The sequence below is a fragment of the Haemorhous mexicanus genome, chromosome Z, assembly GCF_027477595.1.
Source record: "Haemorhous mexicanus isolate bHaeMex1 chromosome Z, bHaeMex1.pri, whole genome shotgun sequence".
In the NCBI taxonomy this organism is placed as follows: Eukaryota; Metazoa; Chordata; class Aves; order Passeriformes; family Fringillidae; genus Haemorhous; species Haemorhous mexicanus.
In genome coordinates, this window is record NC_082381.1 from 32,384,257 (window position 1) to 32,402,880 (window position 18,624).

Genomic DNA, 18,624 nt, shown 5'->3' on the forward strand with positions numbered 1-18,624 from the left:
GCACTATATGTCTTGTACCATTTAAGACTTTTATTAAAGTAGAGGCCCTCTTAATTTCAAGTTATATCAACTACACATATTTGTACTATGTTCTTTGATAAAAGAAGGGACAGTTAGTCCTTACTAGGAAGTTCATTTTACTGTGGACAGTTTTTTTCTAGTTATCAAACTGGCTTTTTCTCATTTCTGAAATGTTAATTTTGATAGAAAATTCTATTAAATACTTAAAAAATATGTAGATTATTGCAACTTGGCAAAGAGCAAAATTTTAACTAGGAAGAAAAATCCTAACAAATGAAGTTCAGCTAGAATCTAGATCTATCTTTAGGTTCTTAGCCAGTTTGCATTCTATTCTGAGAGCACTTTTTTATGGTGTAGTTTATCAAGTTTCATATTAATGATATGGTAATCAAATGCTAATGAGGAACAGTTCTGAACCAATTCAACAATATGAAATTGATGATTATTGCCACAAAAGCGTTTTTGCTTATGTAAGTATGCACTTTAAATACATAATAAGACTTTTATTTAAGTAAGGAGGCAAGATATTTAAAATTAAATGGAAGATAATTTCTAATTGCCTTGAAGCAAATGCGAAACTGTGATTTCTGTGTTTTAACTATGTTATTATATAGTCAAAACACAAAATATATTATTGCCATATTTCTTCATAATTCTCAAACTCAGTCATCATTATCAGCCACACATACAATGCACACATTGCAAGTACTGTACTGTAAAGGAAATATAAAGTGATACAATTGCTCCTACCTTTTCTGTTTGAAAAGCACATATGTTCTTGAAGGTTTTAATGATGAAAAGTCCTCTTGGAAGCAGAAATCTCTCTTGTACCTTGAAATTACCCACATACATTAGAATATTGAAGATTATGACCAACATTGAAGTAAATGAAGGCCTAATGACTTCTTTAAAGCTGCTGTGTAGCACGATGATAAAAGGATCTGCTAGTATAATGAGAGCCAACTGAAAAAATTGGTTGTATAACTTTATTTTAATGACTGCTAACTGACTCATGACAACTTAATATCAAATCTTCTTATGCTTATAAATTGGCCACTAATTATACAGTAATAATTATGTAGTACACTTCCCTAATGATGCCATTCTGTCCAGCATTAATACTTTTTGCTGTCATCTTGTAGTTATATTTTTAGCTTTTTAATTATTCCAGATATTGCAAATATCTGTGGTGGTTTCACCCCAGGTGGCAGCTGAGCCCCAGAGAGCTGCTTGCTCACACCTCCCAGCAGGGCACGGAAGAGACTTGGAAGGGCAAATGACAGAAAACTTGTGTTGAGACAATAACACAAGAGCAACAAGCAAAGCAAAAGCTGCACACCCAAGCAAGGCAAAACACAGAATTGGTTCACCACTTCCCATGGTCAGGAATAGATGGGTCAGCCGTCTCCAGGACAGCCAGGCTCCATCCTGCCTAAAGGTGACCTGAAAAATCTAATGGCATCACTTTGAATGTCCTCCCCACCCTCCTTCTGCGCTCCACCTCATATTGCTGACCATGGTGTTGTATGGTATGGGATATCATTCTTGTCACAGTTTAAAAACATAGGTGGTTTCTTTAGAGTTTGTCTTGCTAAAGAATCAGAAGCCTATTGCATAGTAGATTGAAAATTTAAAAATCAAGCCTGAGGATGAGGTATGACACCGGAATTGCAACATCCTATGGAAACTTACTGTTTCTTGAACAGGATGACATAGTGTTGTGTGTGTCCACACACACCACTCTATCATTTCACCATCCTCAGCAGGACAGGCGAGGGAAAATACAACAAAGGGCTCATGGGATGAGATAAGGACAAGTAGAGAATGCTCATCAATTACGATCAGCAAAATAGACTAAACCTGGGGAAAATTAGTCTAATTTATGCCCAGTCAAATCAGAGCGGTGTAATGATGAATAAAACTAAATATTAAAACATGTGGACACATGACCTTTTCCATCCCTTCTTTCTGGACCTTCTTAACTTTCTCTTTAGGTTTCCTTCACTCCCACCTTCTCTGCCCTACAGGGTCATAAATACTGCCAGGAGCCTGGTCCATTGTGGACTTTCCATGGGGACAAACAGCCTGCTTTGGGCAACCACCTGCTCTGGTGGGGGGTTTTCCATGGGCTCCAGATGGATCTCTGCATTCCTGTGACCTCCGTGTCTGCAGGGGCACAGCTGCCTCACCATGAGCTGCACCATTGGGCTACAGGGGAATTTCAGCTCTGGTACCTGGGCACCCCCTGCCCTCCTTCTCCACTGACTTGGATGTCAGAGCTGTGTCTCCCACATATTCTCACTCCTCTTTTCTCTGGCTGCTGCTGTTCAGCAGGCTTTCTTCCCCTGTTGAACTCTGTTGGGCTGCCAGCATTGCTGAAGGGCCCAGCCTTGGCCAGTGGTGGGTCCATCTTGGAGCCAGCGGGCATTGGCTCCATCAGACATCGGGGAAACCTCCAGCAGCTTCTCCCAGATACCACCCCTGCAGTCCCTCCCTCTACCAGAACCTTGCCATGAAAGCCCACTTCACACAGTTTTCAGTTTCTGTGCTATACATGTGAGGAGCCTTTCTGTTCTGAGGAGGCTCTAATATTATACTAAGACTCCTCCCATGGGACACCTGATAAAACCCTGGCCCTGGGTCTGTGCCCTCTCTCTGCTTTCTCGGCTCTCTGGGCTTTGCTCCCGGGCCTCCACCTCCTGCTCCCCCTCCCGACAAGGGGTGGGAAATAAAATGGACTCTTGTGCTAAACAAGAAAGGGATTTGTCTCATCTGTTTCCCCTGCTGTCAGGTTGTAGCCTCCCTGGATACAATCAGTCAGGGTAGTCACACACTGCTATATATGGTGGAGAATGCCAGCACAGATGCCTTATGCAGTGCTGCCAGAAGACCAACTCTTAAAATGATCCAGTCTTCAGCAGCCAGTAACCTGGTTTGCAGACGTAATGAGAAAAAAACTTCAGTCAGAAGGAAACTCTGGAATAACAAATTTGCCTCAAAGGCTTCTAAAGCTGGGGTGTCTGTGGAATGAGAGATGAGAATGAGAAGAGAATGAGAATGATGTCTTCCAAGCTGAAGATCTCATGATGAAAGGAGATCCTTCATCTCAGTATTGGAAAGAACCAGCAGATGAAGAGGAGGAAAATTTCCCAAGCGTTCTGTCCCATCGGGAACCCAAATTCTTTGAGGAAGGGATGCTGGTGTGGTGCAAGTGGCGGCAGTATCTGTACTGGCCAGCGGTGGTGAAAGCAGTGAAGAGGAGGCACCAGAGGACTTGTGTGCTCTTCATAGATGGCACCACAAATGAGAAGAGAAAAGGTTTCTCAGTGTCTCTGAAGAGAAGCAGGAGCTCATTGAATGAGCCAAGGAGAACTATTCCAGGGAAATCAAGTGGTGCCTCCAGCTGCTCCTGGACTATTGGATCTGAGTGGGCTGTCATTCTTCCACCAGGTCCTTCCAGGAGTACTTTGCTGCAGGTGTCAGCTACCCAGTGAGGAAAGAGGGATACCGGAGTGAGGGGCAGATGGCATTCCCTAACACAGGGGAGGAAGGGGGTAGACTGTCTTCCTCAGACACCTCCCCCCAGAAACCCCCGAGGAAGCTCCTCCCTGACAGGACCAGGGCTGCCAGGGACAGGGAGAACAAGAAGCTGGTGGACTTCATAGTGAAGACCAAAGGGGCTGAAGAGAATCTCCTGCAGTTCTTGAAAACTGGAAAACAATCCCATTGGCTGAAGAAATTCCTGAATTCCAGCCGGTACGTGACCTGTGTGGAGACTTATTTGGAGGATGAAGAGCAGCTGGACCTGGTGGTTGGGTACTTGAAGGAGATGCACAGAAAGATGGACACCAAGAACCTGCACCAGATCCTGGGGGATGGCATCAGATTCATCTCAGATGTGCTTTTACCCGAGGCCATCATCTGTGCCACGGATGACACAAACTATGACAAGGCAGAAGAGAAGTACATTAAAGGAATACCTGTGAGCAAAAGAGAGAGAGAGTTGTTTGATGAACAAGTCCTGGGAAATAAAAAGCTCAAGACGGAGCCAGAGCCTGCGGAGAGCTGAGGAGTGGCTGGGGGCTGTCCTGGGGCCAGGTGTAAATAACCAGTGGTGATTTGCACAAAACATGGCATTCTTTGTAAAGTCTGTGTGTATATTTGTGGTGTTGTGCATTTTTACAAGTTTTATTGTTGTTTCTATTACAAAAGACAGCTATTCTCTGTTAGTTAGAGAAATGGTTTGATCCTTTGTACCCCCATTTCATCCCCTCAGAACGCTTTCTCCCTAACTTGTTCACTCCCTGCTTTTCCTGCCACTTGGCTGTCCCTTAAGATGACAATCTCCCTGTCCCTTCCCTCATGTCCTTAAACATCCATGTCAATCCCAGTTGTGCTGCCCACCTTCCCTGTCAGTCACTACAACCACCCTGTCTTCTTTGAGAAACTTCTGTGTCAATTGTCTTGTTCAGCAGATGATTTGTCTCCGGGGCTTCTTCCCTCCTCTGTGTGGTCCCTATCAGTTCTGTTAGGTACTGAACTCCTCCCCTCGCCTTCCTCTCTTGGTCGCTTTGTGTTTCTATCCCTTACACCCACTCCCTTTATAAGACCCCTCCGGACCCTTTTTCCTTGTCACTTGTCCCTGGTCCCACTGAGGAACAAAGCCTCCTTGGTATCCACACCAGTGTCCTCTCTCTTGTTCCTTTATCCTGGATCTTCCTAGCCCGTACATGCCAGTGTCACCCACGCCGTGGCACTCACCACTACCTGGGCGGTCTCTGTGACAGTCTGGGAGTGGCCACTCTCGTGGCACCCTCGGGTCACACCAGGAGCTGCTAGCCAGTCTCCCACGATCGCCAAGAACCTGCACCAGATCCTGGGGGATGGCATCAGATTCATCTCAGATGTGCTTTTACCCGAGGCCATCATCTGTGCCATTGCTGCCATGGATGACACAAATTAGGAGAAGTTAGAAGAGAATTATATTAAAGGAACACCTGTGAGCAAAAGAGAGAGAGAGTTGTTTGATGAACAAGTCCTGGGAAATAAAAAGCTCAAGACAGAGCTGGATCCTGAGGAAAGCTGAGGAGTGGCTGGGGGCTGTCCTGGGGCCAGGTGTAAATAACCAGTAGTGATTTGCACAAAACATGGCATTCTTTGTAAAGAATGTGTATATTCCCAAATTCTCTGCTCCCAGCACCAGCTGAGTCTCAGCTCTTGCTGCTTCCTGTGGCCTTGCTGTGCTCAGGATCTGCTGGTTTCTCCTTCATCAGCACCCTCCTGGGGGGCTGCCAGGGACCCCCAGTGCTGTGCAGAGCTTCTGCTGTTCCACCAACTTCCACGTGGGTTCTTTTAGCCAAACACCAGACTTGAGAAGAGATCTTGTCCTGCTTTGTGGCCAGTGGTGTCTGGTGGCCCCCTTGCTCCTGATAAAACCAGGAGGTTCCTGTCAGTGAAGGCTCCTTTAAGGGCTCCCCCTTCCTGCTTCATGGATCTGCAAAGGCTGGAAATCAGATTAGTACCCATAGCCACCACCTGGATCACAAAGATTTGGGTTCTTGTTTTGCAATGACAAGTAAAATTCCATGGAGAAGGAATCTAGGTTTGCTTAAACAAAAACATTACCTTCAGATAAAGTTGTAAGATCAAGGAAAAAAAAAAGAAAGAAAGAAAGAAAAAGAAAAAAAAAGAAAAAAAAAAAAAAAGTGGGCATTCCCTGCTTTTGGGAGACACAAGAAACTTCCCTCAAAAAGCTGAAAAAGCTGTTAGACCCCACTGGCTCCTTCCCTTGTTCCTATGTCTGTTCCTATGTTTCTGAGCCACTCCTGTCTATTCCCTGATTGGCCCTCATTTTTGCACTGCCCCAGACCAGGCTCACCCCCAGGCCCCTTGGCAGAGAGAGACTCAGACTCTCCATGTGTGGGTGCTGGGACCTGAACATCTCACCGCACGGCTGAATAAAACATCTCTGGATATTAAGCAAAGGCCCTTTTTGCTCCCTTACCCTGCACTATACTAGCAGCAATTCAGCCTGCTGCTTGTGTGTAAATGTTTTTGAGCCATGATCATAAGATATCAGTAATAATTTTATTTTGATTTATGACGAATCTCGATATATTTCAACACATATCCATAATCTAATATTTTAGGGACTTCTCCTTAATGGTCTACCCTAAAATATAGAGTAATCTTTACTAATATTTCTCTTATGTTGTCTTGAAAAACTTTTAAAAATTATGTCCCAAATTAAGTTTATGCCAAAATTGAAGAGTTAAATGTCGTTTAAATTTTCATTTCCTTGCAGGCCATATGCTGATTTAATTTACTTTGCTATGACCAAACTAAAGATCAAATATAAAAGATGGTGTTCTCATTGACAGAAAAAAGGAATCAATTTTTTCCAACCCACCATTTGGAAATCTGTAAATGGAAAAGTTATTGCATGTTGTTTTAATTTCAGTTTCCTTTAATCCTTATGACCCCCTCTAGTATTCATATACTAGACATCAATGTACACTGCTTGCCATATATTTAAGAGACATATGGGAAGCACATTTTGCAGGGAAAGTCTGAGCAAAGAAAGGAAAGGTTTTCCTGAAAGGAAAGATGAAGGAAAAGGATAAAAGCAAGTCATGTTAACACCTTGTTTTGTTTCTGCTCTTTTCCCTGCTTTCTAACATTTCCTTTATCAAATAATATGTAGACTGATCCAGAATTTTAGAGTCTTTATTTTTTATAGTCCACAATGTTCAAAATCTTGACAATTAGAAAGCCTCTCCTAAAGCTGAAGAATGGTGTGAAGAAATAATAACTTTACCTGATTCCTGATATTGTCTCTCTCTTTTTTTCCAAAGTATAGGAAGTTCCTCAATGCCATACACCCCTCATTTTGTGTTCCTTATTTATTATGCCTTTGCTTTAGATAATCAAAGAATTATTTTGTTTTTTTCCAGACAAGAGATAATAAATTGGAGGTTATGTCCCTTTTTACATACAGCATGTTACATTCCCTTAAATTCACACATTTTCCAAGTTTTGAGGTTTTTTTTGTTTGTTTGTTTTTTTTTTTTTTTTCTAATATACTAAGAACTCCTGCAGGCACTAAAAATATTGCAATGTAATCATCAAGCCAAATATAAACTTATTTTTCTACAATATCTCCTTCCCCAGATCCATCCCACCCCAATCCACACAAAGCAGCTTTCCACAATTCAATCATGCAATTATGCAGTAGTTCAGACTGGAAGAACCATCCGAGGTCTCTAGTGCAACCTATTGCTTAAAGCAGAGATAATTTCAAAGCTAGATCTTGCTCCAGAAAAGAGATTTCTGAGGAACTCAAAGAATTTTATGGAGCTCGAAAATTTTTGTAAATTTTAAATTTCTGGATAATATGTCAATCAATGTCTTTTCACCTGAAAGCTCCACTGCATTCATTTTAAAAAGATCTGAGCTTTAGCTCACAAGTACTGCTATCTGTGTAGAGCTAGATGGTGCTTGACCTGTGCTTGACAGCAATGCTGCATAAAACAAGCTCTTTTGGCATGGCACAACTGAGGGAATTCACAGTTGTCTGAGAAACAGGATTTGAATGGAGATAATTAATTCCACCATTTTCAGAAAGCCACACATTAACTCATTAAATGGCATTTGTGGCGTACTAATCAACTGGATATAATTGAAGTACTTTAGAAAGTCTAGAGAAGATTGTGAGGAAGAGTCACTAGATAAACGAATATTATATTGAACAGAAAGCCTCATTCTTATGTCCAAATTCTGCTTTTTTCTATTTGCCCTTGTAACAAAGATTTCTAAAAGCAAAAATGTTACATTTTGTATGTTGCTTCTTATATAAAGAATAATAATAAGATACTATAATGTAAATTCTACCTGTTGCTGCAATTGACATTATTTGAAACACTCCTCTGTATTCTGTTCCAAATTTAGTCTACCTAATCCATAAACACATACTGTATAAGTTCTCTTTTTTATCCATCTGTTTCTAGATAAAACAAGTAAGAAATCAAACTTGCACGTATGCTGCTCACAAGTAAGGTCTGTTTGTTTTTTTTTCATTATTCTGAGCTAACATCCATGCAGAATGAGAGATTCAAGATATTGCTGAAATAGTACTACTGATTTCTGCACAGCAATGCACAATCATAAAGAATAAAGATTAGTTGCTCCATTTTTTTTCTTCTACATCATCTGGGCGCAAACAGTTCTCTTAAAAATAATGGGAGATTTCATGCCATTTTGAAAAGCAGTTAGATTTTCAGTCATTATTTGCTTTCTCATGTATGCTTTATCCATGTCAAATTTGTTCAATTTTATTTGCAATTTTCTGAATAAATATATCTGTGTCAAAAGAGAAAGATACAAGTATCTATTTAGATACAGTCTGATGCTACAGCTACCTTCAGCTGCATTTTTTCCACTATGTAGCCCGATGTTACTGGGAATGGTCTGAAAAAAGTTCATCTGTAGGAGCAGACAAAGATGTGACATGGGCTGGCAACATTCACCATTTAGAAGTCCAGGCAAAAATCAAGATGATCTGTGCAAAGCAGGATGCATCTTTTATGAAAACAATCACCTAAAATGATATTTGCAACAAATCTCCTAGTATTATTCTAATAAACTTTAGATCTGAAGAGAAGGTTTGATACTTGGCTGACAGCTGTGTAATGAAAACAGTGGGACCCTGGAGGCTGCAGTGGGAGCTTGCAGGCTGCATTTGCTCTGGAATCTCCACTGATGTTTTAAAATGCAATGGGATTTGGATGCATGCAAAGTTACAAATGTCAACAGAGTTACTGTGAAGGAGCAATCTGATCTTCAGCCAGATATTTCTTCTCAGTGCACAACAACCTGCACACCATTTTTGTTCTTTCTTATCATGGAAGTATTCTGCACTAATGTCATGGAGAAAAGCTTTACATTTGTCACCTTCTAAAATGACAACATCACACTGAAAAATTAGTTAGGAAGACGATATTTTTCTTTAAATATGATTATGGGTCTATATATGGGACTCTATATGGGTCTAAAATGGCAAATAGAACAGCCAGACAGATGTAATGAATTATGTGTCTTGAGTTTGTAATAGCTGATTGGGACCTGTGGACTAGCAGTGTCATAAAGCTTTTAAGCCCTTCAGGCTCCTGTGCTCAAGATGTTTCTCCCCAGTAGTCTCTGAAATACAGTGAGACAGTAATACTGAGCAGGTGTAAGAGGTACTTTATGAAACAGTTAATGTCAGAAAAATGGTAGTCAATAAAATTATTCTGATTTCCTGAGGTAGTAAAACATAGAAATACTTGCACCACTTGCCCACATGTTTATTCCTTTTGGATCCTGTAACTAACTTGCAATTAATAATCCTTAATTTACATCAAATAAAACGGAGAGATAACATAAAACTGTTGAATAAGTAGAGAAAATGTGTCCAAATGACTGCCATGGAGAGAGACAAGCTGCAGCCTGAGCTCAGCAGCTACTGCTTCCATTTGGCCTGCTGGCTAGCACATTAACAAAGACTTGCCATCACACACCTAATTCAAAGCCAGCCACAGCATGATGCCACTTGTGCAGCTGGTAGTGAAGGACATTGGATGGAGCTTTAAACCCTCCAATGTCTAGTGTGACAGGGTAGAAGAGCAGGGTAGTTGAGGGATGTCAGGATTCAGAATTCTAGCAGCAAAATCATCTGCAGAAACCAACCACTGATAACCCTGTTTGGCAGAGATCATGTACTGAAAGTTCTTTGTAGTGTGTGGATGCTTTATATGTGAGGATTGCTGGTAACTCTGGAAGACAACAAATAACAGTTTTTTTCGCAATAATAATTTGTGTTACAACATACAACCCTGTAAAAGAAGCTGCAGTGATGGAAAGCAAAATACTGTTCATGTTTTGGCTGTCTGACAAAACATTGTTCAATAACAGTAGTACTAGCTTTGAAGAAATGTGGACCAAGAGATGGTCTGTCATCTTCCCATTATGTCTTCCTCTGAGGTAATACCTGTGAAAATGCTGGGAGGTTTAAAACATGCTGTCTCAGTAAAATCTCTTGTATTAATCAGTAAAAACTGTAGCAAACAAGCAAAGGAATGACTTTTCTAAGCATATATAAGTAAGAAAAGTTTGGGGTCCTTTAGTGTCTGAAGGTAAACCATCTTTCCAGTTTTGGTTCAATACAGTTCTCCTCTTTGAAGACTGCTTTTCCAAAAGAAAGTGCAGTGGACAAATAGTTTTCTTGAATGGACTGGATATTTTAGCTATTATTCTTGAGGTTGTTTAGGTACTATTCGTGTGAGAGAAGAGATCAAAATTTGTGTAAGACAAGACATCTGGCTGCTTCAGAAAATTTGGATAAACGACTGAATTTAAGACCTCTACAGTAATTTCCAGATTTATGCTAAATTTTAGCATTTGAATCATTAAGTCATGCTTCAATAGTATTTTTTTGGATGTTATATTCCATTATCAAGGGGCTTATAAAGACTTTTGAAACAAGCATACTCTGCCTTACACAGTCGTAACTCTTCATGCTGTACCAATCACAGCTAGATACATTTCTGCCATGAAAATGAATTCAGCTTGTCTGGAGAATTGATAACATCATTTTCCTTTGCTTGGTATTCTTTTTAAAATAGTAAATTGCAAAGTGAAAGTCATGAACTATTTTGAAGGATATGGACTATTTTGAACCTTTAATACTCTGGAGTATTAAACCAACTTGAACCTTTAATACTCTGGAGTCTCTAGCTGCTATGGTATTATTATGGGTGCTATGAAAGAGTGAACCTTTACCTTTGATTCAATACATTTTAATATAGTCACATGAAAGTGAATAATTTTTTTTTCATATATTTGCCTCTGTTAAAAGGTTGTAAACTCCCCAGACTTCGTATTTAAGAAACTCCAATTTATGCACAAAAATATGATTTATTGAGTTTTCTTAAGAAGAAAATCCAAGTGTAAAATTAGAATCCAAGCCTTTATTGGGAATACAAATCTTCTCCCTTAAATTTGTAAACACTCAGATTTCTGGACTTGATTTGGGGTTCAGTTTTAGATAAAGAAATGCTTCCCACTTACCAGAGGCTTCTGGATTTGAGGCACATGCGTATCTGTTTTGCAAGCCCTAGAAGAGGACACCCTCACTACCCAGGTGTTTTTTATTACAGTGGACTGGATCAGGCAGGAACATAGCATCTTCTAAGATGCCATGGCCTTGTTTTCAAAGAGTATGTAATATTGCTTGATGCTTTGTGGTACTAGGCTGTTTTCACATCAGAGACCTTTTTCTTTTCCATGATGCCAGGATACTTTTTGTTCTTGTAAGCAGCTCATGTTAACAGTTTCAGCCTCTCTTTCAACATCAATAATATTCTGTATAAACTTAAACATAACTGATTTATAAATATGTCGTAATCTGGCTTTTAGTAGGAGACTATAACAAGGAAAAACTGTGAAGCTCACAATTTGTTGAAAGAAAAACATGATCAAAGACTTCAGCTGCTATGACAACCTGCTTTCTAATAAGCTCAAGCAAAACAAAGTTCATAAAGGGCTGTGCTTAATGATACCTTGCTTTTGAGACAGTATACTTCCTGTGATTTTTAAAGACTTCATTAAAACATCATATGTCTTTTAAGAGCAAAATGAAAAATTACTTGTTTTTAATAATTGGTCTTGCTCCCTAATAGTCTGCAAGGCTTATTCAGTCATTTATTTTTAAAAGGATTGTGGCTAACTTCAGAGTATTTGCACCATACAGAAAATAAGACTGTAGATCTCTAAGGACCCAAAACAAATCATGTGTTCAGAGATTTTAATTTTCACAGAACTCGATAAGAATAAGAATACTTAGTTGCATTTCAGATGCATGTTTTTGACAACATATTAAATAACATATTAAAACCTTTTAAACTATCATTTACTTGGTTTTGAGAAGTAGTGTCTCGCCACACAAAAAGAAGAAAAGTATAGTGGTTTTGATATAAAGTTTGATGGCAGAATTTAAGAGAAGTGCCTTCTACCCAGACTGGAGCATCTTCCTGCTACCTCATTGCTGTTTTGGAAACCATATTTTTCTTGCACTGAGTGAATTCAGCTTCTCAAAACAAGACTCACTCAGAATACTGTGTTTTGATGTTACCTCTGTACTGACAGTAAACATTATTCACTGTCTAGAAATTCATATTGCTCAATCTTGCGTTCCTGTGTATCCGTGCCTGTCCACCTCTTCCATTCCTATGGCTCACCACTGAACATCTGCAGTGGCATTTTGGTGTCTTCCATTCTAGCTGTGTGGTTGCCCTAGCACAGCTGTTCTGTGACGATTGTTTCTTTACATCCTGAAAGAGCAATATGTTTCAAAGCTTCATTGTTATAAATGGTATTTGCCATATCATGCACAATATGGCACACAGATGGCGCAGATGAAACCCATTTAAAAGCTTTAAATATATCAATAGTATGGCAATGTTTCATACCCTTATGCCCTAGATACTACTGCCATGATGTAGATATTTTATTTAGTTTGAAGTTTTCTGCTTTGCTCTTTCCAAACTCTGCCTGTTAATCAGCCAAAAGACATGCTGTATCTTGTGGTGCATTTTGTCAGGCCCTTGTACAAACAGTTGCCATCTGACAGATATATGACTGAGGTGACAAAACTTTTTGATAGCTTCCCACCATATGTTTCTGTTTAAACTTTACCTGGTGGAGGCATACCTATCACTTCAGTGTTTTTCCTCTGCTCATAATGACTCCTTACCCTCCTACAAACGAGGTTATTGAAGCCAGTGAACAGTGATTCTTTCAGCCTCAAGGTAAAGTATTTAACATACAACATGTCACAATTCTCTAGAAAGATACTTGAGGGTTTTAAGCTCATTAAGTTAAAGCAATTTCCACATTAAAAAAAGATATCCAGATCAAGCTCTTTGCTTGATGTGAGAGTAGGATAACTAGAGGACAGAAAGGTATTAACTTCTAATTTTGTTTGTTTGTTTGCTAATGGCAATGGGTAAGAAATGGTGAGGAAATGCACCTAACTACCTTCATCAAACATGTACATGGATATCCCATAGGTTGTTGTTCTGTTAAGAAAATAGTATGAGAACTCAGAAGTGATTTTTTTTTTTAGAAAAGATATTATTGAGCTAATTTCCTTTTGGTTTTAGGTGCTGTGGGAGTAGAGTTGTTTGCTTGTTAGTTTTCATTTGTAGAAAGGTAACTTTACAGATTTTACAGTGTTCACTACAGACAGCAATATTCCAAATTATTTTCCAAAATGTTAGTCATAGGGTTCTTAGCAAAACTGACCTCTTTATCTTCTGCTGCTGAAGGCCTTAGTTTAAGTTATTGACTAGATTTGGCTGCTCACGAGAAAAGCTTTTGTCTCCATGCTAATAGCTCTTAATAGATCAAAGGCAGTACTGCAACTCAGTGTTGTATTCATGCTCCTGAGTCATTTAGCTTAGGCTGCTGAAGAATCGCATATTCAACAAGATGCCATCATGTGAATATAAGATACAGCTGGTGGCTTTTTGTCTTTGTTAGAGAAAATTATTAATTTAACACTTTGGTGTTTATTAAAAAATGGGTTATTTAAATTCTTTCTTCAGCTGAAGAATATACAGAAATACTTGATCTGTTGCTGATCTTCTTTTCAGTCAGGTATTGAATTTTCCCATTAAGTTGATGTGTTTGGTATTTTTGATGTTTGATATGTTGATCAAATAAGTTGATCCAGGTCTCTGAAAAAAATGTCCTTCATGTCTCCTTTTTTTCCACGCTTGGTGCAGGAGAATGGATACCTGTAGCACAGTCCCTATTTTCAGTATAGGCTAAAGATCACGTACAGTGTAGGACTGACTTTTGAAATTATTGACACGGAATTTTTAATTAGGGAACTGATGCCTAGAGAGGCTACGTGGAAAAGAGGCTAGACAGTGTTAATGGAATAAAGTAGGTATTTATTAAAAGGCCTTCAAAGGATACACCTTGGACAGTACAAGAGCCCAGCTGTGGCTACACCCAAGATGGATCCAAACTGGATGCAAGATGGATGGCTGGTCACGAGTTTTCACACTTTTGTGAGTTTTGGTCCATTTACATATTAGGGTCAATTGTCCAGTTACAGCTTCAGGTTATGAAGTCACATCCTCCCAGATTGCTCTCCTCAATTTGCTGTTGTTTACACTTCTTGAGCCTAAAGCTGCAATGGTGTCCTTGGTTCTCAGGCTGGAAAAGGAGTGTTTTGTCTAACTAACCTGTGAGGAGAACCTGCTAACACTTCATATGAAGTTCAGAGTTACATGCTAAGGCAATACAGAATCTGGAAAATATGAAAGTTAAGACATAAAACATCAGAATCAAGAAATGGTTAACAAAGCTGTAATTTGGATAATGACACAGGAAGAAATAAGCCTTCTTTTTTCCTTAATTTTTTTGGTTTCATTAACTACATCAGTGTCTGTCCCAGATTTATCCAATGTTAATCTCTTTATTGGGTTTGCGTGGCCAGGTTTTAGTAGTGGGGGTAGTAGAACAGGGTTGCTTCTGTGAGAAGCTGCCAGAAGTTTCCCCTGTGTCTGAGAGACAATACCAACCAGCTTTGGAGCAGGCCCACTACTGGCCAAGGCTGGCCCAATCAGGAATGATAATAAAGCCCCTGTGGTAACATATTAAGAAGAAAAAAGGAGATTATTGAGAAGATGTAGTCGCAGGCAGGGAAGATCAGAGTGAGAATATGTGAGAGGAACAACTCTGCAGACACTAGGGTTGGTGGAGAAGGATGGCAGGAGATGACCCATGTGCCAGAGCTGAGATTCCCCTGCAGCCCGTGGTGAAGCTCATGGGGAAGCAGCTGCACCCCTGCAGCCCATGGAGGTAACAGGGATGCAGAGATCTGCCTGCAGCACGGGGAGGAGGAGCCCCAAATGTGAGCAGGTAGGTGCCTGAAAGAAACTGCTTACCCATGAGAATCCCCTGCTGGAGCAAGGTCCAGGTAGGACCTGCATACCTGTGGAGAGAAGCCCACACTGGAGCAAGCTTCCCGGTAGGACTTATGACCCTGTGGGGAACCCACAGTGGAGCAGCCTGTATCCTGAAGGACTGCACCCTATGAAAAGGGACACAACTGGAAGCAGCTCATGGAGAGCTGTTGCCCATGGGATGGACTCATGCTGGTGAAGCTCATGGAGAACTGTCTTCTACAGGAGGGACACCATGCTGGAGCAGGGGAAGGACTCCTCCCCCTAAACAGCGGTAGGAACAAATTGACCATAATCCCCATTCCCTGTCCCTCTGCACAGCTAGAGGGGAGGAAGTAGAGCTGGGATGGTGAGAGGGTGTGGGGAAACAGTTTTAAAGGTTTGATTTTAATTCTTATTATCCTGCTCTGATTTTTTTGGTAATAAAATTAATTAATATGTCTAATTCAAGTCTGTTTTGCCCAAATACCATGAGGGTATTTGGATCTCCCCAGGTGCTTATCTCAACTAATGAACCTTTTGTTATATTTTCTCTCTCCTGTCCAATTGTGCAATACAGTGATATTCCACAGCTTGGGTGGTTGCCTGGCATCCAGTCAGCATCAGCCCACCTCAGGCAGGTGGGTCCCTGCCATGAGATCACATTCTACTGTTAGAAATAATGTATGTTCTTACTACAGAAATCTGACCCAGTCCCAGGAGTCTCAGCAGGCTTTGTTAGGCTGTGCAGAGTTTAGTACACAGTGTTAACAGCTTTCTGGAACCAACAGGTATATTAAAACAGTATAAAAACTACTCAGAGGGATCGTATCTCCTTTGACATCCTCCGTTGCATCGACTGCAGCGTTTCCTTCACTCAGGCTTGGTTTCAACTTTAGTCACTTGCATTTGCAGCACTGGGAATTGCATACCCTGTAACAGCTAGCTTTTATATAATTATTAATCAGAGATAATTTTACTCTTTGGAATCACAGCAGAGAAAGTAAATGAAGACTAACACCATACATTCTACCCAAATTACTCTCTAGAAGACTTTAAGAAAATAAAAGAAATAACCTCATTTTCTACAACAATTTTACAAAACATACTTTATATATTCCTTACTATTTTCAAATAATACTTACCCTGGCAGATGTGTGCCTCCAACTACTGCATATATCATTAGAAATAGCATTTAATTATAACTAAACTAATAGAATACTTTTTTATTTCCCTTAAAAGCTGATTTGCTTGAGGCTATTACTAAAACTGATGAGCATTTTCAGTTTCTGGAAATTATGTGAATGTTTCTTCTTCTGTGTAACATTAATATGCTCCTTTCGTTGTGTATTCTGCTTACATGAAGACTTCTCATCCTCCTGTTTCTGTGAAGCACTTATTTTGGGACAATGAAAAAATTACAGTAATTATTTTTAGGAGAAACAGGAACATAGCTCATAGCTAATGGTTGAAATAGCTGTGAAAGATTCCTCCTTACCCTCGGAAGTCTTAGCAATGGAAAGAAAGTCTGCAGAACTGCAGCTTACACCTAATGGTGTGCATTGTGTCTTCATAGATGATTATAGTTTTACAGTGCTCCTCTGTGACAGAGCCTGTATCTGGGGGTGTAAATTCTGGGCTGGGTCTCTTTAACAGCCTCGGTAGGACAACGGGAAATGAAAAAGAAAGGAATAAAGAAGCAGAGAGTAAATTCAGAAGTAATTGAAATCTTTAAATCAGGATTGTCCTTTTCCAAAGAAGATGCTCAATTTTAATTATATCACTTGAACTTAATACTTTTGTTTTGTTTTGCTTTATTTTGTTTGGGTTTTTTTCTTTTGTGTGAGGAGTAGTCAGTTTCATGAGGGGAAAAAAAAGCCAGCAACTGGATACAATAATGTGTACACTCTCCTACTGGCCTAGGGATAAACACATGAATTCCAGATGTTCAGGGTTGTAAAAGGCAGATTATTCTGTTTTGCACCACTACTATAGTAATATTGATTTTTAAATTTCTTTTTCCTGCAAGTGCCTTGTTTTGAAGATTGAAAATTTACGATAAATCCTTTGATCCAAATTTAATCTGGGCAATGATAAGGTAAACATGAGTCAGCAGTGCCCTGGCAGCCAGGAGGGCCACCCCTGGGGCATCAGGCACAGCATCACCAGCCAGGTAAAGGAGGGGATTGTCCTGCTCTGCTCTGCACTGGGGCAGCCTCACCTCCAGTGCTGGGGCAGTTCTGGGTGCCACAACACAAAAAAGACACTGAGCTGTGAGAGAGTGTCCAAAGGAGGCCATGAGGAAGGTGAAGGACCTTGTGGTGAAGCCGTGTGAGGAGTGGCTGAGGTGACTTGGTCTGCTCAGCCTGGAGGAGACTGAGGACAGACCTCACTGCAGGTACAACTTCCTCCTGAGGGGAAGAGGAGGGGCAGGCACTGATCTCTTCTCTGTTGTTACAGTGACAGTGCCCAAGGGAATGGCCTGAAGCTGTATCAGGAGAGGTTCAGGTTTTCATAGAACCTTATGAAGAGGTTCTTCACCCAAAGAGTGTTGGGCACTGAACAGGCTCCCCAGGGCAGTGGTCACAATGCCAGCCTGACAGAGCTCAACAAGTGTTTGGACAGTGCTCTCGGGCACATGATGTGACTCTTGGGGCTCTGCTGTGCAGGGCCTGGAGTTGAACTTGATGATCATTTTGGGTCTCTGCCAACTCAGTTCATTCTGTGATTCTGTGACTCTCAGTATACACATTTCAAGTAGGAATAAGTTAGCTCTTTCCCCACAAATTACAAAAATTACCTCACAGATTAGGAAAACCAATGCAGAAATGTTCAAAAAAACCCCTGTAATAGCAGCAGTGTTCCTTTTTTTTTTCTCCCCTGAAATACACAGGTGTGGTTATATTAAGTACCATGTCAATATTATTCCTTACTTGCACAAATCCAACTCAGTTAAAATTTTCAAAACTACAAATCACTTTTGTTGAAATCAATAAAATTACTTGCTGGCAAAAAGCTGCATGCAAGAATGAGAAAAGAAGGTGCCCCAGAAAACATATACATGTGCCTCTCAGTTAGCTCATGAGAGTCTCCTCAAGCACACATGAATAAATAAGATATTATGAATTATGTGTTTGGCTTTATTTGTCTTCATCTTCTTATTTGTCAGTATCACAGCTGTGATCCTCCAGAATGTGAAATTTCAACATTGTGGTTTCCTATTTATGTACACAGTACGAGTAGAAGGTCACAGGATCACAGGCACCTGGTTATTTCAAAGCAGAAACAAAACCATACATTGTGAGGGTTTTTTCCTAGCTTGCAATCTAGTCTGTTGATTTTTTAAATTTACTAGAAAAATGGAGTAAGTTATTAAGAGGAGCAAACAAGACAATTTCAAAAATTGTCTCAAAATACATAATCAGCACAGAATGTTGTAGGGGTTTTTTGTTTGGTTGTGGGTTTTTCTGGGGTTTTTTTTTTTTTTTTTTGATGGCTTGCTTGGGTAATTAAGAGTCTTCCACCAAGCTCCTTCTTCCTTCTGATTCCAAGATACCAAAGTGAGACCAAATAGAAATATGAGGTTCAAATTTCACACCAGACTATAACCTAG

General features: G+C 40.1%; 1 protein-coding gene across 1 annotated transcript; it reads left to right on the top strand.

Annotated features, from left to right (window-relative positions):
• Window positions 1-3,107: 3,107 nt before the first annotated feature.
• Window positions 3,108-4,090, top strand: LOC132322474 (PWWP domain-containing DNA repair factor 3A-like). The gene is given in 2 exon segments (XM_059836961.1): window positions 3,108-3,354; window positions 3,357-4,090. Coding segments are annotated over 2 exon segments (981 nt in total).
• The last annotated feature ends 14,534 nt before the right edge of the window (window positions 4,091-18,624 follow it).